Genomic DNA, 25,943 nt, shown 5'->3' on the forward strand with positions numbered 1-25,943 from the left:
AACTGCAAAAAGTGTCATTACAAATACAGATTTTGTTCACTTTTCTAGACTTCGTTCATTAGAGGTATTATGGTTCCCAAAATGGGGGGGTTGGTACCCACCAAGGGGGCTTTGAGATGAATCTCACTGGTCTCAATATTCCTAGAGTCAGACCTCTAAGAATCCTTCACATAAAACAATCTGCCAAGACAAAAAAAAAAATCACTTATTTTCCTGTAAAGCAGAACTTTTACTATCTAGTATGGCTATTTTCACTTTAGGATCTCTATACCTCATCCCTCACCATCCTATCAGATTACACTGTACTATCCAACGTTTTTATTTTGGCTTCCTCCTGCATGTGTCAACAGCCTTGTTGTTACTGTAGCTAATGTGTGAAAATACCTAGTCAAACCAATCAAGTCTTTTATGACTGAGGGTTTAAATGTGATCCTCAATGTAACTAATAAAGCCAGACCATTTATTTATATCACCACTAGCGCCATTTCTAGATTTTAGCCTATCTAATAACTCTGGCAGTGGTGTGGTATTTAATGTTGTCATTTCTAATATTACATACTGTATTCTGTATGCAAGTCAGTGTACAATCTCACGGCAATGGCGCCCTCTGCTGGCGAATGAGTGTCTAAAACTGATTCAATAAGTGAAAACTTGTAGAGCTTTTGGACAAATGGAGACTTTTGCAGTTGTAATTCAGGAATGTTGACAATGTTTAGTAGTCAACTTAGTAACTATGAACACAAACTTGGTATAGAAAAAAATGACTCAATATGAGACATGTTTAACCAATTTATTCATGAACATACACATACAGTTATTGAGTACATTAGTATTTTGTAGCATAGCATTTTTGCCTTGACAACAGCTGCTCAAAAGGACCCAACAGAAACCCTGTCACGTCCCTCTCCGATGAACATGATCTGAACACTACCTGCAGAATGAGAAGTACCCTGGCTCTCCACAGTGGACACCATACTGCCCAACACAACCAACACTTGGCTGTTTTCACGACTTTTTAAAAAATAATGAAAAGGCTCTAAGAATGGACTGAGAGGGGAGGCAAGCTACGTTTTCTTCTCGGTCCCCTTCCTGGCTTTTTAAGTATTGCTCTGACATGCTTCTCTGTGGCCTTCTGGGTACATAGGGAGGTTTGGTGGGGGGGTTTGGGAGGGTGGTGGGTCATTGGCCACACGATGGCCTTATCACGCTTCCCCTCCTTCTTTCACAGTGATAATACTGAATCGAGACTTCAGCGGTAAGAGGCTGAGGTCCACGCCAGTCACTTGACGAGTCACGAATTGGTGACACAAGAGGTAAAATGTCAACTGATGAGGGAGGGGGAAATGAACGGGGGGGTTGGTGGTCTTGTTAAACCTGAACCAAACACTTCTAAACCTGGCTTGGACTCCTTGTTCTTCATCATCTGCTGTGTTACGCTCTGCCCAACCCTGTCCCTACAAAGCCTCTCTGAACAGGCCAAGTTGCCTCCCCCGGTAAGAAATAAGTAATGCACTTAAAAAAAACCCAGATCGCACAAGTTGAACTCTCCACAGAGCAGGGTTACAGTACCACCCCCATACCCCTTTTAGGCAAAGGGGGGGTTGGGGTGGGGGGGCGTCAAACTAAGTGCTGCTCACAAGGAATACTCAGACAGCTAACCGATGACAGGACGCCACTGGTACACCACACAGTAGTACAAAGTGCTATAGAAAAGACGACAGCCACGCCACTGCCAGCCTACTAGGAGCCTAAAGCACGAGATGGACCCTGAACCGGCCCTCCCGCCAAACTATCTCACCCCCCCTTTTCCTCATCTAAAAAGGAATTCTCTGGAATGTTCAAGAGACTCGACCGGGCCGCGCCGAGGTTCAGGAGCGAACCTGCGTTCGATTTAGACGCGTGTCCAGTTAAAAGCGCGGCGGATTCCCTTATGAGAAGTTTTGCCCATGGTGCCAGCCAGTCTGCTTACTGGAATGTATCAAGAGTGGAAAGTAGTTGAGCACAAGTGGTGCAGGAAGTGGCCAAAAACACCGACTCCGGATCCCACGCTCAGCAAGATTAGATAAACTGGAATGGACACCCGGCTGCAGTTGGCCCGTCTGTCCTCCGTCGCTAGAGCTGGAAATGCTACAGTGCTTTTACAAGTGCTAAAGGCCCCACTAAGAATTAAAAAAAAAGATTCACCTCGGACAACCAGAACTGACCAACCTGTAACTTTGGTAGGATGAAGAGGAAGGAAATGGGGCGAAGGGAGTATTATTAATTGACGCCGCCGCAATGCAGTCTAAACCACAGCTGTTGTCTAAGAGCAAATAACAACAAAAGACTTCACAAGAACCCAAAACTAGTTTAGCAGTGAAGAAACAGATTCATGCTTTTGAGGGAGGTTTTTTTTGTATTCTATCTATTGTACAGAGAAGGAGGAAGAGAAGGAAAAACAGGTCTAGTAAAATACTATGTATATTGAGCCACACAGCTCCCAGTATATTACCATGAGTTTTTTGTAACAAAAATCTTGAAACCTTTTTTTTCTTCAAATTCTCTACCAAGAAAAATACAAAACATTATAAGGCGGTAAGTAACTATTTTTTTAATTGTTTTTTTAAATTTTTATATTTTCTTCATTTTTGTTTTGTTTTTCAAATTTAGAAGCTGTTAACAGTGCAGTTGATCCTCAAGGCAGCCGGGCCAGGCTTCACTGCTGCTTGCACTCAGCTGGGGGGGCTGCCTCCTTCTGTAAGAAATCACAGGGTGGGGGGGGGGGGGGAAGGTTAAGATGGACATGTCTCTAAATCTCTCTCACACACACACACACACAGCTAAATCATACCTACACACAGCCAAGCCACCTCAACAAAACCCAAACACTGAACAAGTACAGCCCGAATAGGTTTCTCACCTCCTCATTATTTTAACACATTTAAACAGTCATTGATATGAATGTGGTGACTATGACACATTAGGGTATCTATGGTTTGTCATAGCAGCATCCTTATGAATGATGATTAAAAAGTGGTTTGTCAAGCCAAATTGTGCTTTACACTTCAGTTTTTCTACAGATGAAATAAGATGGGAAGTGTTTAACAATTATCTTTAGAGGCGCAGGTAGGCAGATTTCGTTACAGTTGGAAAGCTATACTAAACTAAACTGATATACCAAAAAGCTATTTGTTTCTGAAATGTTGACATATTCCTTTAAGCAGTCAAATGTAGTGGGATGAAGCTAGTGGGAACTTTGGTGAAATAACACAGACATCACAAGACCTGCCTCAGTGAAGGAAAGTGGTTTGAAGTTTTAAGGGGCACCAGCAGCATTAACACTCAGGTGCTCAGTCATCTATAAGCCTACTCCAATTCTGAATTTTGGGGGCTGATGGCAATAATTTGAAGTTCATACAATCTAATATTCTCTAAGATACAAACTACTTATTGGCTAACTGGGAGAAACTGAAATCCAAACTTTTTTAGTTAATTTATAGAGAAACATACTGATATAGAAATAGGGTTTTAAGTGCTGAATTAATTGCATTGTATTGTAAACCTACATATTTGCTAAAGGGCTTTTAAACATGAGGGCTAAATATTTCTGATTGGCTGCTACAGAATAATGAACGTGAACACTTTGGACTGAACCTCAGGCCACTCGGTTTGAATCAATTAGCTGCCAAATAGGAAGGAAACACTTGAGTAAATAAGAGCTGAAAATGCACAGAGAGATAATTAAGGGCATCCTTCCAGCAGGCACTTATAGAGGTGATGGCACCCTGCAGCTGTTCAGGCTGCTGTGGCCCGTTGCCATCTCACTCAGACCAAGGTCATTACTGCCATCGTGAGATACGTTTGACTGCTGCTGAACTTTTCAAAGTCAGAAACTATTTTGTTTTCTTTCTTAGTGTAGAAGCTTGAGAAACTTTTCACCAAAATGTCAGAAATAACAGCTCTGCTTCTACTGCATAGTTGAACAAAAGCTAGACGTCTACAGTTTTCTTGTTTTGTCAGCTGTGAGTAATCAAGTTTTAAATGCAAACAGCAGAAAACAGGCTGTTATTGCTGACAATGATGGCACCCTCATAAAGAGTTGAGACTTTGTTGGCATTTCTAGTTTTTTTGAAAATCTGCCAACTATCATTTGGGCCTTTTTTCAAACAGATCATTATCCCAGCTTTAAAAGCACATCTATAGAAAAAAGAAGGGATGCATGATAATGGATATATTTTTTTGCAGATATCCAATATTTTCTAACTTAATTTGGCCGACGCCGAAATATGCACCTATTCTTTTCACCTGGCTGAGAAGACTATTACACATGCAGTCATAGACCATACCAAGTATGATCGAGAAAGACAATATATGAAGGAAGAGCTTAAGACTGACTCAGCATTAAAACTTTAATGCGGGTCGAGCAGTAAAGTTTTTTGGGTTTTATCACAGACAGGATTAACACAAGAGTAAATTTCCTGAATGAAGACAACACAAGACAAAAAGACACTGTACCAAATCATTATTCCACTATGAACAAAGAGGTGGACTGGAATAATATGATTTAGTACAGTGTGTTCTTTTTGACTTGTTTGTAAGGAGGTTAGACTAGAACCTTACTTCATCCTGCACCCTCGTCAAACGTTGAATGATTATTACTTTGTTCTTATATCTAAAGTTTGCTGTCATTTCTATTTTGTTATGTTTTCCTACCTATATCTTTTATTTTAACATGATCAAATAAATAAATAATAAAATTAAAAGGTGGGATTTAATCTTTGATTCACACTCCGAAGCAGAAGGTGGCAGTATACACCTAAAACACCTATTACTGCTGTAATAAACCAATAGAAGAAGAAGTAGTAGTAGATTTTTCTAACAAAGTGGTACATCCTGTCAGCCGAGGTGTTTCCTATCTGTGCTGCTGAACACAGCAACTCCTCTATGGACTGTTTCACCCTGACGGTTCTGGTGTTTCCTCCACAGGCTCCACTTCACTCAGCTGCCTGACAGACAGGGTCGCTGCTCCAGTTGGATCCACATGGAGTGCTGCGGCTAGCTGTGAGACCAGCAGAGCCAAGGACCGGGACCGTCAGGGTGAAACGGTCCACCAGGAGAAGCACGGCCAGGCGGCAGAGCAGCAGGTGATAAATTGGGAGAAAATGTCTTTCTAGGGCGATGATGTTTCAATTTTTAAAGCCTTTGTCGGCCAATACTGATGATGTGCTGACATTATCGTGCATCCCTAGAGAAAAAAAGGCAGCTGAACAGAACTAATGTGAACAGGAAGGAGGAGAAAAACCATGGACGGATGGACCAATGATGTTTAAATGGGTATTAAAATAATAAACATCCATAAACAAACACAGAACTCAACATTTATGGCAGACAAATCCTCATCGTGACATCAAACTCAAAAACTAGCTCCAACGTGGTGGAGACAAAAGAAAAGGAGAAAAAAAAAAAAGAAGGGAGGGCTGGACTTGGCTTCAACATACAGAAATGATACATGTGCGAATGCAGAGCTCACTATGGGTTAAAGTTAAAAAAAACCAACGACAAACCAAGTGGGGTTAGTTAGGAGAAAAAAAAGTCGGGGAGGGTGCAGCACGGCGGCAGAGAGGAGAGGGGTGGGGTGAGGGAGGAGGGGTTGCAGAGAGACGGATGGAGGATGGGAGGGGAAAGCCAAAAAATGAACGGGTAGAGGGGGGTGGCGGTGTGATGGTAGTAAGCTGACAACTCACAAGCTGTACGTACCAGGATAGGGTTATTTTTCTACTGTCACCACTTAAACCTAGTGAGGAAAAATTTAAAGAGTAGCTGACAAAAGATGCCCAAAAAAGTGACTCGAGATGAAGAAACATTAATGAATAGGAGAAAAAACAAACAAACAAAAATAAAGCAAAACTAGCAGAATACAGAATGTCAAAGACGTTTGGTTTTGTTTTTTGGTTCAGCAAAGAAGAAGCAGAGGTCATGCTGTTGTGTCACATTTACAAGCTGCTCCAGTCTGCTAGGAGAAAAAACAAAAAGCTGCTACTGTCAAATTCATCAAGTAGCGGAAAATGTGTGAGTGTGTGTGTGTGCATTTAAAATATGATGTAAATGTATGTCCGCCTATGTTGACTTTAATGCACTTTAACTTTCTTCAGCCACATTACCCCTATCAGGAAGGCAGTGAAGTAGAGAGGTGAGCCTAGAACTCCTCTCTCCTGTAGGTTCTGTTGTGCCTTTGTCTCTGTGGAATTCTAGTAAAGGCTGAGACTAATGATTTAGATTTTCTGTTAATAATCGAAGTTAAATAGTGAGAAAATGGGATTTAATAGTTGAAAGTTTTAAGACGTTCAATTTACTGTCTTTAACTTTCACAAGAAATTCTTTTTTCTTTTTGAAAAACTGCTTCAAAATGTATTAAGCCTGTTATACAATAACCTACTTAATAAGAAGAGTTTTCCGTACTTGTACTTCCGTAGCTACTACTGTCTGACCGCAAATAACCAGAACATTGGCCACTGACATCAGCTAATTGCATCTTATTCACTGATAGGCCGATGTTAGTCAACAAGGAGAGTATCAGCCAATACTGATATTTGGCCGATATATCGGTACATCCCTAATTTGAACTATACTTTTATCCTTTCACTCATTAATGCATCTGAATGAAGACCAAGTATCAACATCTACATTTCACTGGTGTCCTCATCCTGGTGTATCTGTAATGCTTTGAGGTTAATGTTCAGGTTTTTAGTCACAACATGCAGCAGTCAGATTTTACTGTACTGATTGGTGTGAGGTAAGATACTGGAGAGAAGAAGAAAAAGAGAGTGTGTGTGTGTGTCTGTTTTAGTCTGGAAGCCAAATCAAGATCGCAACAACAATAAAATGAAAGAAAAAAGCTGAAGCAAAACCAAAAAAGCTGGTGTAAAATCATGAGATGCATTTGACAGTATGTATTCTGTATGTTGAAATCTTGACAGATCATTGGAGGGGACAGCAGTTCTCCACCTGCAAGCTCAGGACGCTTCTGGTGAGGTTTAAAGTAAATGTTCTGTGTGATAGATTAAAACCAGCAGTATGAAGGGTGAGAGCTGACTATTGACAGCAGCCTCCTGTGAAAGCTGCTGGACCTTTAGCAGTATTGAGCCAACAAAGTTGAGAACTGCTGAGCAAGGCCTATCTTAGGACACCAGAGATCTTTACAGAGGGGAGGGTGTGGGTGTGTGTGTGTGTGTGTGTGTGTGTGTGTGTGTGTGTGTGTGTGTGTGTGTGTGTGTGAGAGAGAGTATGTGTTGTTGGGAGGGGTGATCTCACCTTGGGATCGTAGTCGGGGTCGTTTTCCTCGTCAGCCTCCTCCTCACCTTCCTGAACACACAGCACACAGCAAACTTCAGCCTATACAGTTTCCTCAACTACCTTCATGATATCATAGATCACAGCTGGAGCCCTGATACTGGATTTTTAGAGCCAATACTGACATTAAAAAAAAAAAGAGTAAAAAATAATCTTATACATAAACACACATTTTTAATATCAGCTCACTGATAATATTGGCTCTAATCCAGGCAAATCCAAACTATTCCACAATGGTGCAGGTTTTTGCTCCAACCAATTAAGAGCACACGATTCGACCAATCCATTGTCTGACGACTGACATCAGCTGATTAAATGAGTCGAGCCTGGTGTGCTCCCGATTGGTTGGAATGAAAACCTGCAGCCACATGAACCCTTTATGGAATAGTTTGGACAGTCCTGATCTAAATCACAGCACAATAACCCAAGCTTCTTTTAAAAATGGTGGTTAACATCTGCTTCTTAACATGGTGTGTGTGTGTGTGTGTGTGGCCCCGACAGTCTTACCTCATCATCTGCCTCCTCTCCCTCTTCATCGTACTGCAAAACACAAACGTGAGCATTAGACAGGAGGACAGAGGTCAACCAAAAATAGATTTAAAGCCGTCAAACATTTCAAGTTAAAAATATGTGACTTCAAAATAAATGGTTTCATGTCTTTATAAAAAAGCCAGTTTGTACTATAGTAACACAAGTGTGTCAACTAGAAAAAAGTTTACACGTCCATGCTGATGTATAAGAGATGAGTTGAGATGTTTGTTACTCACGTCGTCGTCGTCGTCCTCGATGGCCTCTCCTGTGAAGTAGAGCACAGCCCGAGGTACGATACGCTCGCGGATGAAGTGGCCGATTTCAAAGTCGGCAGCCAGGACCGCCTCCGAGTCCTCATCCTGAAGAGGGACAGAAACAGTCCAGGACAGTCAGTTTATTCATGCAAGTTTTAATGGTCTAATAAAGCTGCAAGTTATCAGGTTTCTATGGCAACTTTAGCTGTGATTTCATACATTAACTACAGGGAATTCAGTCTGTTATTAAAGTGTAGCTTAGTATTCTCATTTATATTACTTTATTCCATTTAGTTTAAAGAGTTGGATTATGAAGGTTAAGCAGTTATATATATTTTTTGTTGCTTTTTTAATGCAGTTATGCAAACAGTAACATAAACGACACCAAATCTCCACCATGTTTCCATTCTCTGCAGGTTGCTTCTCACACAGTGGGGGAAAATGTGGTTGGCTGCTTTGGAAAATGGACACTTAAGATTCCCACAGAGACAGAGCACTAAAAAGTTATGACACAGCTTGTTTGATTTCAAATTAGACGAATAAAAACTTTATAGCCTGAGCTTTTATCCTTTGGTCCCAACATGAAGACAGAGACACAAAATATAGAACAAATCATGCTCAACAGATGTGATGATTTCGCTGACTCATCAGTTGATAAAGACAACAAACGAACACACAAAATGTCAAGAACAGTGACTCACCAGCTCTCCATTTTCTGGGACTGTAGAGGGGAGAAGAATAGACAGTTGAATCATTTATTTCATCACTTATTTAAATGGAAACAACAGGCTGCGTTAAACTGAACTTTCACTTGTGTCCTCACCCTCTGGTGGTGTGAAGAAATTGAAGAAGGAGTCGTTGGGGACTGTTTTGGTGACCGTCCTGACTGTGCCGCGGCCCTTGTGCTTCTGTTTCTTCTTGATTGTTTTCAACGTGACGTTCTTGCCCTTCGTCCATTCGATCGGGCAGCTGTGGTGAAACATTTCAAATGTCAAAATCTTAATGACAGTGTGGATCCTGGACACTAAATGAACAATGACAGTGTTTCTCATACACACGCTCTACTTAAATTGTAGGATATACCAGTAGTCTGCATGTGAGGCGTTTAAAGAATATAAGTAAATTGTAGCATCTACCAACAGTCTGCATGTAAGGGGGCTTAAAAAGAAAATTGGTAAGTTATAGCATCTAACATTACTTTACATGTGAGGCATCAGTAAATTATAGCGTCTCCCCATAGTCCACATGTGAGGCATTTAAAGAATATCAGTAAATTGTAGCATCTACTGATAGTCTGTATTGTGGGATGTTTAAAGAAAAACTTGTAAATTGTAGCGCCTACCAAAAGTTTGCATGTGAGGCGTTTAGAGGATATCTGTACATTTTAGCTACATAAAAACATGGGTTACACTCTCCCCCTCTAAACTGCATGAGTCTCAGCATGTACATCAGTCACACGCCCTTCCACACAAACACTGAATGCACCTGAATATTCTCTTCTTTTTAGATATTAATTGGAACCAATGGAAAGCAAATCAGTGAAAATGAGACTGAATTTAACAAGTTTTGCTTTCATGAAAATCTTTAGAAATCTTTTGATTCGTTTTTACACTTGCCAGTTTTTCCTTTAACAGTCCCTTCATGTATTTACATTCAGTAATGATGTGTGTATATAGTTAGTTTGCATTGTTAGCCATTCCTGCTCTGCATTCAAACTGCCTTCACACTCAAACGCACAAAGTGACTGGCAGGAAACGATGCAGCATGTAATCCAGCTTAATTTCATCTTGTAGATAACAGCCTCACTGTTTGCTGTCTTTACATCTTAAGACTCAATTAAGTTACTGTTGGTGCTAACCCAACACCAGGATGGCTTTTATAGTGATTAAGCCACAGGAAACCTTATGTATTTATCAAGGTGGTTCACACTAACTGGAACTGTCATTTTCTGCTTTAAGTGGATCAGTTTTCAGTATTTAAGGGGAATTATTCTGCTAATTATTGACAGACATCTTTCTTACACACTTTAAGGCCCCAAAATACTGTACTTAGTAGTATGAAACCACAAAGGATTTGAACTACAAAGCTTTAAATCTAGATCTCACTTCATCCCTTCCAGACATCCTGACAAGTTGTACCACTGCTATTCATTTCTAATCATGAGGTGCTGGACTCACCCTGTGCAGCACATGATCTCTGGTCCGTCGAAGGAGAAGGGGTCGGTGTCGTCGGGCTCTGACCTCATCTTGTAGGTTTTCGTCAACACTGTGTTTGTGAAGAAGTCGTTGGGCTCAAAGTGGAACTCTAACGTGAAGCTCTGGAGACGACACACCAAAAATAGAAGATGATTATACATTTTTTTTTTAAATAACACAGGTTTCTACCATATAAACACCGGTCTCATGCTGACTCACCATTGGCTGTCCTGGATCTGAGAATTTCACTTTGATATCTTGTAAATGTTTAAGGATGGGTTCATCGTGTTCCTGAGGAGAAGAAACAGAAACAGTGTGATTAAATTCTTTCTGAAGGTACAAAACAAATCTGTGTCTTTACATAACTCAGCCAGCAGGTGGAGCCAAAGTCTGATTATTAATCGCTGGGATCTTCTTCAGTCTGTGACCTATTTTCTGTGTGTGGATGAACGTACCTGCAGCATGTCGCTGAGCAGGTCCACGTTTTTGAAAACCGTTAACCAGAACTCAGGGATGCCTTTGGGGTCCTCCTTCTCCTCGTCCTTCTTCTCCTCCTCTAACTTGGCCTTCTCCTTCATTTCGTCCTGGGGAGACAGACATTTGCTTTAGATCACTACACTGATTCCATCTGGTGTTTTCCATCTGAAATCAGTGGTAGCAATGACAAACTTTAATCCTTCGCTCTTGATTTTAAGCTTACATGCAGCGTTGCCATTTTGGGAACTGCAACTTCTTTTTTTCCAGGACATAAAGCTACATGCGTAAAACTAAATAAATAAAAGCAGAAGAGAACTGAAAAAATGGTAAAGACGGGGAGGCATGCAGGTGTATAACGTCACCTGTACCTGCTTACTTACTGTCAGCTCTTCCTCCTCATCTGCCTTCCATTCACATTCCTCGTCTGTGGGCTCGTAAGCTGCTTTCACTATGTCGCTTCTCTGTGAACGACAGAAGGGGAAAAAAAAGGAGTTTACACCTTTGGATCCAGTGTAATAAAAAGACAATTAAACCCACGCTGTTAAACACTAATTTGTTAAATCAAGTGTGAGTTGTTTTAATGTTTCTGCCCGCTGATTTTCACTGAAAGGGCATAAAGTGGGAAACGTTGGCTATTTATGGTAAAGCTGTTTACATGCAAACAATAGGAGGATTTAATGCTGCATTAGTGACCCGGGGAAACATGCGGGGGACGACTGCTGATGTACAACAGCCGGTAAATTTGACTCCACGCGACAAAACTGGCCGGAGATTAAAAGCCAGGTTAACGTGCTCCATTCTGCTGCGTCATGAGTGTGAAAGTGGTCCTACCAGCTATCAGCTTTTATCATGTGTTATAATTCAGAGGCTGTTTGATTCTAATCAGGATCAATGACCAGCTGCTTCACTGAGTATTATTAAAAGAGGCCTCTGGGTTAAGACTATCTAAATTCAGTGGATCTATTGGTGTAACCTTCAGAGGACGTTCCTAAAAAAAAAAAAAAAAGGAATCACTCACTACCCCTCTAATTAGGACACTGAAAATATTTAAGCATAATTTGTGTTCATTAGTGTCATTTTATACATTGATAACCATCCTTCACTATTAATGCTAGTGGAATCCCTCGCATCAGTCTGGCTAAAAGCCTCTCTGGAGTTAGCATTGATATCACAGGGGGAAAACAACATGTAAGGAGAAGATTCCTATTAAAGAATCAAAAGATTTCTACATTCATGTATGAATAAGATTTAAAAGTGCTGGCAGCATTTATCTTGACATTTAACAGCCATAAAAATCTGCAGTTTTTTTTTAGTTTTAAACTGGATCACAGTGCCTTAAATCCTGAGTCTGCTTTTAAAGATCAGGATCAAAAGACAGTATTGGTGTGTGTGTGAGTGTGACTGGACAAAACAGCAGCATACTTCAGCATAAACCCAGCAGCCTCCTCATGGCTACAGATGCTGAGGGTTAGATGGCTGAATGCGTCAACCACCTCACATATCTGACAGTACATTAATCATCTGCATCATGTTTCCTTGTCCAGCTGCTCCTCACATGGACACACTCCTCCCAACTCTGAACATAGATAACGGGGCAGCAATTTACCTCAACAAGGGGCCAGATTTTTTTCTATACTGTTTATATGGGGGCTGACGCTGTAGAGGCTCAGTGAAAAAATGTATTAATATGCATTTGTATTAAACTGTTTTAAGGTTGTATGTGAGGGCAGATGTTGTAGCTTCCCAATAATAAAATCACACACACCAAACCAAAAACCACCAATCAAAGTATTGTCATTGACAAAAATCTGATCTGGTCAGAAAGGAAAAATGATGTTATACCTGTAAAAGTGTAAATATTAATTTAGATAAGTAGTACATTATTAGTGTTAGTAGATTTAGTCTTAGTGTTTATATTACTATCTACTGTAGATTTATGATGAGTCGTGGAAAAGATTTGATGCAATCTAAGAAGAAAGGGACATTTTTTGTTGGGAGGGCCAGATTTGGGCCCACAGGCCACAGTTTTCCTACTGCTGACAGATGATGCTACTAATCAAAATATGTATCTATCATAACAGTTTAGAATTCTTTTGACATGTTTTTCTGTAAGATTTGTTTAAAAAAAAAACAAAAAAAAAACGTGTGCAAAATGTACACAGAACCCGACTCCAGTCTGTAATACAGAAATGTGCTTCCATTAAAGTAAAGTAGAGCAAAGCTGCAGGAATACACCCATCAGTACTCTAAGACACAATAAACAACGTGTGTAATTAAATGACGTACTTTGTCGAAGAGGGGCTGGTAGAGGGCGGCGTACTTTCTCTCCAGTTCGTGTACTTCTTCGTAGAATTTGGCCTCGATGTGGGCGCATTTCACCTGCAGGTTCTTCAGGGCGTTCACACGTCTCTTTACAACCTTTGGTAAACTGTGACAAACAAATGAGAGAGACGAGATGTTGCAGTTACATGCGCTGACTTTTCATACAATGTCATTCAAGCATAGATAATTCTCTTAACATCTAATTGTTTCTTTCTGCCTCCCACATACACAGGACCTCCTGCACTTACTGGAGTGAAAATGGTAGCAGAGAGAGTCGTACTCTCCCCAGAGGATCCCCTGTAAGTCAGGGTGGCCTTCAAACTTCTAACTGCACACTTCCAACTAACTCTAAGTATGCCGAGAACAGCTTTTTATTGAGATCTGCTTATTTAAAACAGCGGAGGGAAGAAATGGGGCTTTATTTGTACACAGGGTTTATGTGCTGGAGTGATTCATGGCCTGCCTGCTGGTTGCTGTTATGAGTGATGCAGCGGCTGCATAAACACATCACTCAAAAAATGCCATGTCAGACATTTTGTCATTTTGAAATACATTCCTAAAATAAGAGCTAAACCTACTGCACCCACCCACCTAAAAAAAGGACAATTATCTCATTAAACAGCCGTGTCAGTCTATGGCAGCATCATATACATGCAGGTATCTAAGCTCTGATTTGTGATGCATTAATGAGCAGAATGTAGGCATCAGTTAGTAAAGAGTGCTGGGTGACATGTCCAAAATCTCATCTCAACACACATCATTTCATATCCTGATGTAGCACATTTTAACTCCATTACAAAAGATAGTTGGTGCTCTCACACGGAGCTGAAATTAAACGAGAGCACATCAAATTGGCAAACAATAAAAAATAACATAACATAAATAAAGAGTGTCTGCTGTGTGTTGCTGTCATTTATAGTCGCCATTTTGCTGCTTCTGTCTTCTCTGCTCTTTCACAGAACAGGCAGAGCTTAAGAGTTACTGACAACTTAACTCATTACACTGCTGTAAGTGTAATAGAAGTTTTGTGAGTAGAAAGCCAAAAAGAGTAATTTATCAGTGTAATCTACGTAAAAGATAGACCCTAAATATTGCTGTAAACTGTTATTTTCATGATGACAAAAATAGAAAAAAAGTCTACTCATATATATATAAAAACACACAAACACCCACCCACTGTCATAGCACATAACCCTAACACATATTATGCAAGCATTAAGCTATAAACATTATCTTACAACGGAATGCTTCACAAACTGATTCATGAGATTGTGTTTAAAACAATCCTAATTTTAGAAAATGCTTGGGAGGAAAATGCATCCTATTTCTCTACATAAAACTTGGAACCAATACACAATAGATCAGAAACTGGGATTTATTTTGCTGTCTTTGAAGTCCTCCATAGGATACTATTCTTCATATATTTTTCAAATACCTATGTATTAACTTCTATTCACTTATTACTGTTCTAATGTCTTTAACCCTTCAACCATAATCTGTTCATTTAGCTGCTGCTTTCAATGTTTTTAGTGTCACTTCTATCTTGGTTGGAGTTAAACTGAATGTCTTTCTATGGTCCAATCCACACAGAGCACACATGCTAAATAGAGTTAATAAAGGTTAAATGAATTACATGAGATATTTTTGTTGGTTTCTTGCTATAATTGAGTTTTAAACAAACCACCAGTTTCAACACTGCACATTTTCTGCAGATATTTATAAATCAGACTGTCTTGGTGAGGTTGAATCCTTGAACATTGACCGACTAATTCTCCAGCAGTCATTTTTGAGATCCCCGGCAACAGAGAGCTGCAGAGAGGGGCTGCACAGTGTCGACTATCTCTGCAGTGTGGTAAATAAAAATCAAAAAATAAATCAAAAAAAGCACGCCTGCACTATCCTGGCAGGGGAATACATGTTTGGTCCCCTCAGCACTTGGATGCTGTAAAGTGGCGAGTTTTGTTGGCTGCCAGACGCTTGACGAGCTGATCAAAGAACTGCTTGCTGATGGTTTTTTGCTGAGGAGAGGAGGAGCGGTGGGTGGTGCGAGCCTGCGGCCAAGACACTCTACTACACTTGCAGCAATTCAGTGCACCTCCGCTTTGAGGTCAGTTTAACACTTTGCAGAAGCAATTAGTTGTTATTTTAAACTAGTATTTATAATTGCTCAACAAGTTTTTGGCAGATGTCTTTGTGATCCAGTCTGCTGCAGTTATGAAGACATTAAGGATCACTTGCTTCTTATCCTATGAGTATTAATAGTCAATGGGAGCCTATCAAATTTGAGCTCGATAATGGCTGTGTATCAAAGTGATGCCTGTGAAGCTGCGCCAGTTCTTCCTCTTTGAGATGGTTAATTATTAACCTGGCGTTGGCTGACACTTGACATTATTCTCATGTGAACAGGCGGTGTTGTGAGTGAATGGTGACAGCAGACGACTGTGTGAGGCTTCATTTGTTGTACCCTCACCTCCAGATTCCAGCTTCACATGGTTTGAGTTTTACTGCTGCTGAAGTGAAGCGTCACTAACCTTCATGTGAACTTGATTTACATAAAGGCATCACAATTGAAGAGGGAGTCACCGCTTTGAAAACTCATTTGCATGCAAGTACGCAACAGCTGCATCGACAGTGTTGTTTTGAAAATGTTGCTGAGCACATTTTATACTATAAACGTATCAATTATCTTTATTATTGACCCTACATCTGATTAGATATCATTGTTACTACATTTTTTAATGGAAAACTCATCAAAAAACAAATTACTTTCTTGCCCCTTTTAATAGCCCTCCTCTCATTTCTGATTTTATCCACTTTATTTTAGAGTGACTTTATTTCTTTTACATTTTATTAATCTTTTACTTTATTTGGGTATTCTGAATTTTTACATTTTTATCCTACCTCTGGTGTTTACTTACTTTCCGTTTTTTTTGGTAATTTTTTGGTTTTACTATGTAAAGCACTTTGTTACATTAACAGGCATGAAATGTGCTATTCAAATAAAGTTAAAGCAAAATACAGCAAGCCTTCCTTTATTTCTTTTTTCCCTTATGTACACTTATGTTTTGTTTGTTTCTGTATATTATGTTTCTTTTTTTAAAAGATGCAGCAAGTCCACTACTATAAAAGCATCTTTCCTGCTTTACTGTCCATCAGCAAGACGTTGAAAATCTGTAAGCTGGGTACATGGAGCAGAATTCATGTTTTTAAGATGAAGTTATGACATCTCTCACCTCTCCATGTACCCTGACGGAGAGCCGTTGAGACCGTCGAGCCTCTCTTGCAGCGCAGCCAGGATCTGTGGGTTCTGCATCATCTGCACCGTCAGCTGACGAGCTGAAGACAAACACACAAACAATGAAGTCAAGTCAGGAGCATCAGAGGGATTTTCTTTTTTGGCTCATTTTTTGATGAGAATTGACCCTAAAATTAAAGCTTAAGTAAACGATTCATGTTTGTGACAGTAATCACCAACTGTATAACCTTTTTTCATGGTTGCACTGTGCTTTAGTGCAACCAGACAGGTGACAGATGGTACAATCCCAGTGTCCGACACATAGCTTGCGCCTATCAGAGCTCAGTCAGATCACTGCTGGCAGGTGAGAAGATTAAAGAGATTGGGAGTCACTTTTCTCTGTTGGCACATTGGGGGCTTTTTTAGCTTGTAATGTGTTACCAGCTAAAATAGATCAGCTGTCCAAGACTCAGCATCCAGTCAAATAAATACACCGGTGCTCGTCTTAATTCACAGAACACAGGCCAGGTGCTGCTTGCTTTGATACAGAATGCTTCGTTTTGGTGAGTGAATTAATGGAGTCTAGTCAGATTAAGCCATTTTGTACCTGCTGACTATGACACCATCTTTCACCTTATCCAAACTACATATGAGAATGACTAAAAAAGGTGTACTGTGCAGGATTTGTCAGCGAGTGATTGTAAACACAAAGCATTTTTAAAGTTGGTCCCTCCTGCCTGGCTCGACCAGAGCGAGCTGAGAGCAGAGAGAGAGAACAAGCAGTGCCGGTAAGAACAAAGCCATGAATTAAATAAATAAAACCTTATTTTCTGATTGTTCCATGGCCGTTAATTTCTAAAGCGCAAATGAACAGGCCCACACCTCCGCTACAACCCTGCAAGAAGGTGCTGGATTGTGTCTCAATGCACAGCTTCATCCTGTGCCCTCTATCAGACAGACACACAGACCTGCTGCTCTTTGTACATTCATGACAAAGAGACAGAGAGCAGATAGGAGCAGAGTCCTGACCTCACATTCTGCTCGCTGTTATTGGCTGTAGGTTACACACCCACCGGCTGAAGGGTTGACGCAATGAAACGTCCCAAACGCAGCAAAATCATCGGAGGAGCAGCTTGTCACTAAAATGAGAGCAGCTGGTCCACGTTGAGTGAGCCTGGACCAAAGTTGTCACTAACTTGAGGACTAACCCTCTCTACTTTAGCTGGGTGACAAGAAGAGAAACATAGCTTGGGTCTTGAGTAGTTGTAGCATTTATTTAGTCACTGAAAAATAGCCTAAAATGTAAAAATGCACACTGCACTGCTACAATGTAACTGCTAACTTGCTCTCTCTTAACTGCACACTTGCTACATAAGCCTGTTGGTTCAATGGTGTTGCAATTCACCAACAGAAACCCCAGACACTTGAATGCAACAGAACCGCTGTTAATGTTCTGACTTCCACCTGTGATCTTCCTGCTATTACACATCAAACTTTATGTCAGTGACCTTTAAGCTTACAGACACACAGAAGGTCCACATTTTAGGTGGAATATCCCTTTATTCATGCACCTGATGTACACAAGCCACTGCAGCTCAACTTTTTTTGTTGGCTGCATAGAGCGAGACTTCAGTATCACCATGACAGAGTAATCATGTTAACACACAAAACACAGAGCCTCTGAAAGGTCACGGTGGCATTTCTCCTGAGCTACTTTTGCATTAAGCTCGCAGTGCTTTTTTCCCCTCTCTCTCTCTCATTCCCCTTGATCCACTGGCAGTTTGTGTGTACAGCCAGTCCCTCTGGAGGCCTGACCGGTTTAGGGTAATGCTCTGCAGTCAGAGAGGAGAGCTGATGTGACACTGTACATTATGTATTTATTGCTCCTGCTTTTGAAAAGGGCCGAGCCGCTCTGCCTGGCTGGAGCTGTTGTTGCTGTGGAAGTGTTTACTGCTATGTTTCTGCATCCATCGGACACAGCAGACATGTTTACATACACTACGGGGGTTCAAGAATATATGACTTTGCCATCCTGTGGCTTCAGCAGCTGCCAGTCATAATACAGTATAGAGAACTAGGTTAATAGCCTCTGATAGTTAGCCTTACATTAGCTGCAATGAAACAAGACGTGTGGCTGAGACAAAAACAGCTGAGTGTGCACCCACTCTGTGATATGAGCTGTGTGATAAGTCTATAATATTGATACAGGTAATTTCATATCCAGATAACATTACATATCATGACACAGCACATTTTCTGTTAATATAAAGAATTAATCGTTTCTGGTTGGTGTCAGACTTTTCACAGCACCTCTTAGTTATGAGCTTTGTTTTTAGTCTTGAATGAGTCTGAATCGTTTCATCTCTGAATGAGCCTTCTATTAAGTCTGCCTTTCAAAGAAGTCTGATCAAACTTGCTATAAATAGAAAACAGCCGTCCAAACAGCCGTCTATATCCATCCACAATGAGCCTGGAGGAGACTAATACATGAGGAAGTTGTCTGAATCATTTACCGAGCGTCAAAACGGACGCATAAACAGCATCGACATCCCAAATATAAAATGGATTAGTGCCCGCCAGCCCTTAACTACAAGTCAAAAATCATGCAAATAACTAAAAAAACAAAACAAGCAGAGGCACAACGAGTTCCGACTGTTATACTACTAAAATAAACTAAAACTTTACTTGTATGATCTGTGGCATACCTTTGCTGTTTTCGTCTTCTCCCGTCTCCTCTTCTTCCACTTCCTCCACGTCCTCCATATCTGCCGGGTCCATCTCAGCCTGGTCCTTGCTGCAGGAGGGGGACGGACGTTATTAGAAATCCGAAATTAATATAATAGAGTAGCTGCCTGGATTTAAATGAGTAGGCAGCTGTTTGGCGCTTATGGAAAGCTCTGACACCTTAAGTTACATAATGTGAAGTTGCATCTGTCGGCACGATAATGAAAAACAAGTGACGGCAGCGGCTTGCCCGAGAGCACATTTGATGGTAAAACTGAGGGTATGAGGCATTTAGCTCCCGGATGATATAATAGAATTCTCTACTGCTTAAACCAAGGGATGCAAATGGAGCTATAAAAACAGGAGTCTTTCTTGCCCCGTGATGTTGTTCTAAGCACTGAAACATGACACCCTGGCTTTAAGATGCGGTGCTGAAAACAACACGGCTTCACCAGCACAGTGTCTCTTTCTCCTGTCAGTCTGCGGCAAATCAATGGTTAACAGTGGGAGAATATGTGTGTGTGTGTGTGTGTGATGTGACCAGTGCTAGAACACAGCTATCATTGGATCTGATGTTTTAAGGATGTGTGTGTTTGATCAGCCTGATGTTGCAACCTGAGCCTTGGGCGTGGCATCCCAGACAGCTCTGGACGTTGTAAACAACTTTTTGTTCCCATGAAGGCTCATTGAGGAGCATCTGCTGCTTTGACTTCAACTTTTTTAAATCATGTGGTACCTCTGGACACGCCCCGGAACAGTGATGTCATAGCATGTGTCTGCCTTTTAACCATCAAAGAGCTTCAGGGACCACAACATAAGACCAAAAGAGGAGAAAGTGGTTAGGTAGTAACTGTTAGAGGGTATACTTACTTGTCAATGTCTGCCATCTTAGCTGAGTCTCAAGTGATGCTAAGAAAAAAGAGAGAGCAGAAATAGTCAGTTTAGAAACACTGGAGGACACAAACTCATTCATTTTTTAACTAACATTTGAGTGTCATTAGATCTGGGTCAAAACAACATTAGCGACTAACTCTTGATGTTAATTTCGAGCTACTTAAAGAGCACTACAGGGATGATGTTACCATTAGCGACGTATAATAAAACATCAGTTAAAAACCAGCCAGTGCTGTAGCCTGTAGCCTCTTACAGCAGCTGATTGTAGTAGACTTTAATTTACATTTTGATATGAGCTGATCCATCTCCCCACCCCGCCTTCGTTCTGTGCCGGCAAATCCTCTGATTTTACCAAAACAAACAGATACTTTACATGATTTCCATTACGTAACCTAGATTTTTACATAGGCTTAAAAAGAAGAAGCTCCCTTGTCCCCCCCAACTGTTTTGATGGGAATAAAATTAAAAAAAGCGTTACAGGTAATCCCAGTCCTGCAAAATACTGCTGTGTGTGCACTACCCCAACCCCCCTCAATACCCATCTTAGAGGAAATGCATAAAAAAATACATATTAAAAAAAAGGAGCCCTGCTACGCACCAGTCAACACAACACTTCACTGACATCTTGAATCCAATGAAAGATCAAAGCTGAACCTTTTCTTTTTTTTTTAAAGCCCCAACTCACAGCTATACAAGATACTTGGAGATTGTTGCGACACACGGTGCTGTTATACTGACAAATATTAGCACGTCATTTAATTTTTAAGCTCTTATTTTTACATATGCTGCACCTGTTTACCTGCCACGAAAGTATCTAATAGTACTACTACACTAAAAGTTGCTACTAGCTATAAAATAGCAGCATGAGTTTAGTTTTGCTACAACAAAGCCCAACTCAGTTACCATGCAGACATGTCCCCTCACTGAACGATTCAGGCCTGAACAATCATTTTTCACTTTATATATATTTCACTATTATCTTTGTGAATAATGGTGATACAGCAGAAAATAGTTCAGTGTCATTGTTCCCTTTTTTCCCTCCTTTTGAGGAAAGCTCTGTGAGATTAGGCATTTCACAACGAAGAAGAAGTGGGTAAGTGTTTTGAGCTGTTTGCCAATCCTTTGCAGGTGACCCGAAAAGTGACGTTCTGGCTGACATCGCTTGCCAAAAACTGAGATTAAGCTCCGTGTGGCAGAGCGGAATCACATCAGGTCTCTCCACAACACGTGATGTTTAGTTTTTGATTCAGCTCTTTTAAACTCCACGCTCTAATAACTCCCCCAAAAATAAAATAAAAAGGTGTATTCTGAATGATTTATTAGGTTTTGTGTATTGTGGTAACTTCAGTTTAACATGCTTTGAAACTACTTCCTGCATTTTTTTATGAAAACAATCACGCAAGGATTTGGAGGCCACCCACCCCTCTCTCTACCCCCTTGAGAAAGATGGATTGCCGCAAGACCTGCATCCATGGTCGGTATCCATATGATGGATCATGACCTGGAAGTGACGCCGGTGTCAAAATTCACAATCGCTTAAAGGAGGCTGTAACTCGAGACCCGAAGTCTAGTGTTGGTGGTGTATTACGGGGGGGGGGGGGGGGGGGTCTGCTTGTCATATGTAAGAGACATGTGTGCAGTTCATTTAAGGTGGAGGAGATTTTTAATGCTGGTGCTGCTGCATCAGGACAAGACCCACTGAGGATCTGTGAAAGTTATGGCTATAAGACGACCCTATTTTAAAAATATCAGCAGCTTCCGTCAAACGCCAGGCGATCGATGCTGAACTTATGCACAGGGTCATCCTAATTTAAAAAAAGAAAGTGTTTTGGTCTTCTCGCTGCCTCAGCAAACCCCGCCTGTGAAGCGCCCTCTCCACATTGGCCCAGCAACAGAGCGCCAACCAAAAAACTAAAACCAAGCCCTGGACTGAGAACAAGGCGAACCATGACGGCAGTGTCCATGAAGAAGACGAAGCTGTGCTGAAGGAGCATCTGTCCCTCTGTACCCATTTGACCTCCTGCAGGCAGCAGCACAATCAGACATTCCTTAAGCTCATATTGCCTACTACCAAGAAATAACACCACCTCGCCCATGATGTACTGGCAAGTGCATGTCAGCATTTATGAAATGTTTGTTGATATTTGCATACTGTATATTTATTTATAATCATCTGTCAATATTAATGATCTTCTGTACTGTTTTGGCAATATAGAGTTTTGAGCTGCAATGCCAATAAAGCTTATTTGAATTTACATTTTTGACTTGCCACCTTTTTTGTTTGAAAGTGCTATAGCTTTTCATGTGTTTTATAGGCGGATGGGACAATTAGCCACTATTAGACAATCCAAGCTACCAACTGACAGCCTATGTCAAGACATACTATGGTATCTGAAAGGAACACAAATGGGAATTGGATGTTGTCATAACATATGTGTCTTAAGACCGTTTTACTTTCTTTTTTCCTTCCCCTCCCCCTTAGGTCGCCTGAAACCTGGCACTACCTGAAAGTCTGGTCTGTCCACAATTGCCAGCATAAATATCTGAATGTACAGACTGAGGCTAAAGTGGCTAATCCTGGTGTTTGACTGCCACCCTCCTGCTGCCTTTCCACCATGTCAAGTTGTTAACTGCATTCACCTGCCATCACAGGAGTAAATCAGTCCCTTATTATTCGACGGCGACGGCGGCTCAAGGTCTCAGATGATTGGAAGAAGAAAAAAAATCAGAGGGATAATAGCTTGTATCTAAACCGTGAGGCGTCCTTGAGGTTGTTTAAGATAAAGAGTGACTTGACTCTATACATTAGCTGGCCTACATTCAGCTAATACAGCTTCAACTACACTTAATGCAGCCACTGAGCTCAGAAAAAACATGTGACACATCAAATCATGTCCTCCTTCATATTGGGTGATGATGGATGAGGACACCAGTCTGTGTGGTGATTGTTAACTTCTGTCCCTGTTAATGAGGCGACGGCTTCTAATGCCTTTATCTTCTTAACAATGGCTTCATTGAATAAGTTGCACAAGCTGGAAGGATTAATAATAGCACATGTCTTCTATCAATATGTCTTTACATATGTAAGGTAAGATGACACCCAACACCCCAGACATCTTGCATTCCCTTTAATACCAAATTATTGATGGCAGAGTACAGTGGAAAAGCTCTTAGCAGCGGTACATATGATGACAGGGCAGTTCAAGTCAGGCTCAGTAGTTTCTTTCTAATGGACAGAAATAGTTGCAGGTGGACAATGCCATGTGGACAAGCATTACCAGTGTATGTCACTGATGCCTGTAGAGCAGTTAGACATGCATTAGTGTGGGGACGCCTTTACATATTTAAGCAACTATGCCATCATTTATTATTGTCAATCCCACATCCTTACCTTAGGATGTGAACACAGTATGTCTATTTTAACACCATTTATATCCATATATGTGTCCAATGAATTGTATTTAAAACAATAGCAATCTTAAGCATCATCTTCTCCTGAGGAAAATATCCACCTCTGATCTGTTCCAAGTGATGACTCACGATATGAGACATTTGGCAAACCACAACAGCATTCATGGGTCATACAGAGTAAGGAATGTAGCAGCCATGTGCACACACAATAGGCTGTTAGAGCAATTAAGAGTATGTGACAAAAACCTCAAATGTCAAAAAAAAATGTCAGCTATCTCACAGCATCAATGTAAGAAGTGGTCAAGCACACTGACCAAAGTCCTTCCTGTGAACAAGCTTTTTTTCTTCCTCCATCCTAATCCTGCCCTGCGACCACGTGTTGCATGCTCAAGTGTAGCAGACCATCAATGACTCACATAAGAAAAAAAGCCGCGTCTGCCGGCTCTCACCCTCAAGCACATTTTTCAACTTCATGTGGGCCAAGCGAGCCGGCCAACCTGTTGAAAGGATAACCGGGCCGCATCCTTCACAAAACAGTCTGACTCCCCTCTCTGCTACTAAACAGGCTAACTTTAGCCGGCCTTGCCCGGTCTTGTCAGTGCACTAGCTTATGTGTTGCTAGCTTCGTGCGCACTACTTGGGCTGAGCAGAGTGGGAGGAACAGCTCCAGCAGCAGACACGGGGCCGTGGGTACAAAATGTGGGCCGGATAGGAAGTGAGTGCCAACGCTCCGGTACCACGTTTAAAAGCAGGCTCCATCACACAATACCGCCGGCTATCCGGTTAACCCGACCACCGTGTGCTGTATCCTTCTACTGTTACGTCCACAGTTCCCCACCCTTGTAACATCCTCCAAAAAAAATAAGGTCAAGTCCAAAAAAATACAAGATACAAGACACGTGTCAACAAATGTCGAAAAACGCCGACAATTACATGAATTATCCGGTGGTTTGTCGTTTCTGTGAATGCAGTGGTTGTCACAGCACAGCGAGGCAAACGGGAACACATATATAACCGCTGTTTTGTTATTTATTTCTTATCTCGTTTAACGTTAACACACACACACACACATCATGGTGGAGCCCTTCTCAATGGCTGCTGCCGCTGTCTGACTTGACTAGCATTAGCAAAGCAGAGCCGTCTCCTTCTGCCACGGTTTAACACAGCTGTAGAATATCTATTTAACTTCGGTAAACGACAAGCAAGTTCGGGGGGCGCCGGCGCCGACAAAGCCGTTCCCATGCCATGTCCTCTTCCCCCCCTCCGTCTCTTACCTTCGCTCTCTGGCCGGAGGCTGGACTGTGTTAGGCGGCGCTGCGCAGTGTCGCGGTCCTGGGGAAGAAAGAGACTCCGCTCCGATGGCGGTAAAAGGGAGAGAGATCCCGCCGCCTGCGCTCATATACATCCGACGTCATCACGTAAACCGGCAGTCACCGGGGCAACGCTGCTTATGGGAGGGGCGGCGGAGAGGGTCCCCCTAGGGGGAGCAGGGGATGAGGGATTATCCTCATCATCACCCATCATCTTCATCTTCTCCTTCACATCTGTGTGGCACTCCTCTTCACCACCTCATTCCTACTTAATAATAATATAATAATAATACATGTAATTTATACTAAAAGTGTTACAGTATAAATCACATTAAGAAAATAATCATAATAAGAGTTAAGATGATAAATCAAAGCTGTTTCTTATGTGTATCATGTTCTACCTCTTCCTCCAACCCCCTTATCATCATATTTTTTCTTCATCAGCCTCTTCCTCTCCATTTTCATTCACAACTATCTTCCTCAGCATCATATTCATCATGATTCTCTCACCATTGCAACTACAACACCAGCAGAATCTCCCTCAAGCAGTAGCATATAGTGTTATACATCTTCTTCATCATCAACAGCTGGAACAGGAGATCATCATTATCCTCTTCATCAGCACTGTGACCCTCCTGGGTATAGCCATCATCCTCATCCTCACATTCATCTGCAAGAGCCGTGTCATTTACACCACAATCTTCACAATATTCATCAGAAATTCATCATGAACATCTTCATAATCATTATCAATGTCGTCATCATCATCTTTGGTCATTAGAAGCAACTCCCTTTAAACTTCAGGTTAAGTAACTTGGAAATCAGATGCAGCATTTACTTCCAAAATGTGAATACTGTGAATCACTGTGTCCACTTACAGTATACTGTGTGTGAAGCATTATCACAGACACTGACGCTGGGAAACAGCAGTTTGAACAAAAATAGCACAACATCCATTAATTTTTCAGAGCTTTCAGTCACATCGTGTCGCCTTCATCTGCAGACGGATATAACAATGACAATAAATGAAATATTCAAATTTTTGTAGCTGCACAACTGCACATAAAAATCTCAAGATATCTTTGTGCAACATTGGATTTCATTTCCCTGGATGACATTCATCGTAATGAACAGCGCTCGCTTGTTTATGCAACATGAGAGATTGTAAGAGCAGACCATGGGATTTAAGAAGTTAAAGGTCATCCAGGGTATATTCTGCACTCTCTATATTGCATGGCAAGCAGGGATGAGAGAAGCTGCT

At 41.2% G+C, this 25,943-nt stretch overlaps 1 protein-coding gene across 2 annotated transcripts; it reads right to left on the reverse strand.

Annotated features, from left to right (window-relative positions):
• Positions 1 to 776: 776 nt before the first annotated feature.
• nap1l1 (nucleosome assembly protein 1-like 1) lies at positions 777 to 24,740 on the reverse strand. 2 transcript variants are annotated; one of them, XM_062443722.1, is made up of 15 exons: positions 24,647 to 24,740; positions 19,938 to 19,976; positions 19,049 to 19,137; positions 16,342 to 16,444; positions 13,073 to 13,214; positions 11,167 to 11,247; positions 10,765 to 10,893; positions 10,529 to 10,600; positions 10,292 to 10,431; positions 8,938 to 9,083; positions 8,816 to 8,835; positions 8,097 to 8,219; positions 7,837 to 7,869; positions 7,291 to 7,341; positions 777 to 2,734 (listed from the first exon to the last, which is right to left on the reverse strand). In XM_062443722.1, exons 2-15 carry the CDS (start codon positions 19,952 to 19,954, stop codon positions 2,696 to 2,698), a joined length of 1,185 nt encoding a protein of 394 aa, XP_062299706.1. In that variant the 5' UTR covers positions 19,955 to 19,976; positions 24,647 to 24,740; the 3' UTR covers positions 777 to 2,695. The 2 variants fall into 2 exon arrangements, with proteins under 2 accessions (XP_062299706.1, XP_062299705.1); XM_062443721.1 differs by having other exon boundaries at positions 11,155 to 11,247.
• Between the last annotated feature and the right edge of the window lie 1,203 nt (positions 24,741 to 25,943).

This window comes from Scomber scombrus, chromosome 22 (genome assembly GCF_963691925.1).
Source record: "Scomber scombrus chromosome 22, fScoSco1.1, whole genome shotgun sequence".
Taxonomy (NCBI): Eukaryota; Metazoa; Chordata; class Actinopteri; order Scombriformes; family Scombridae; genus Scomber; species Scomber scombrus.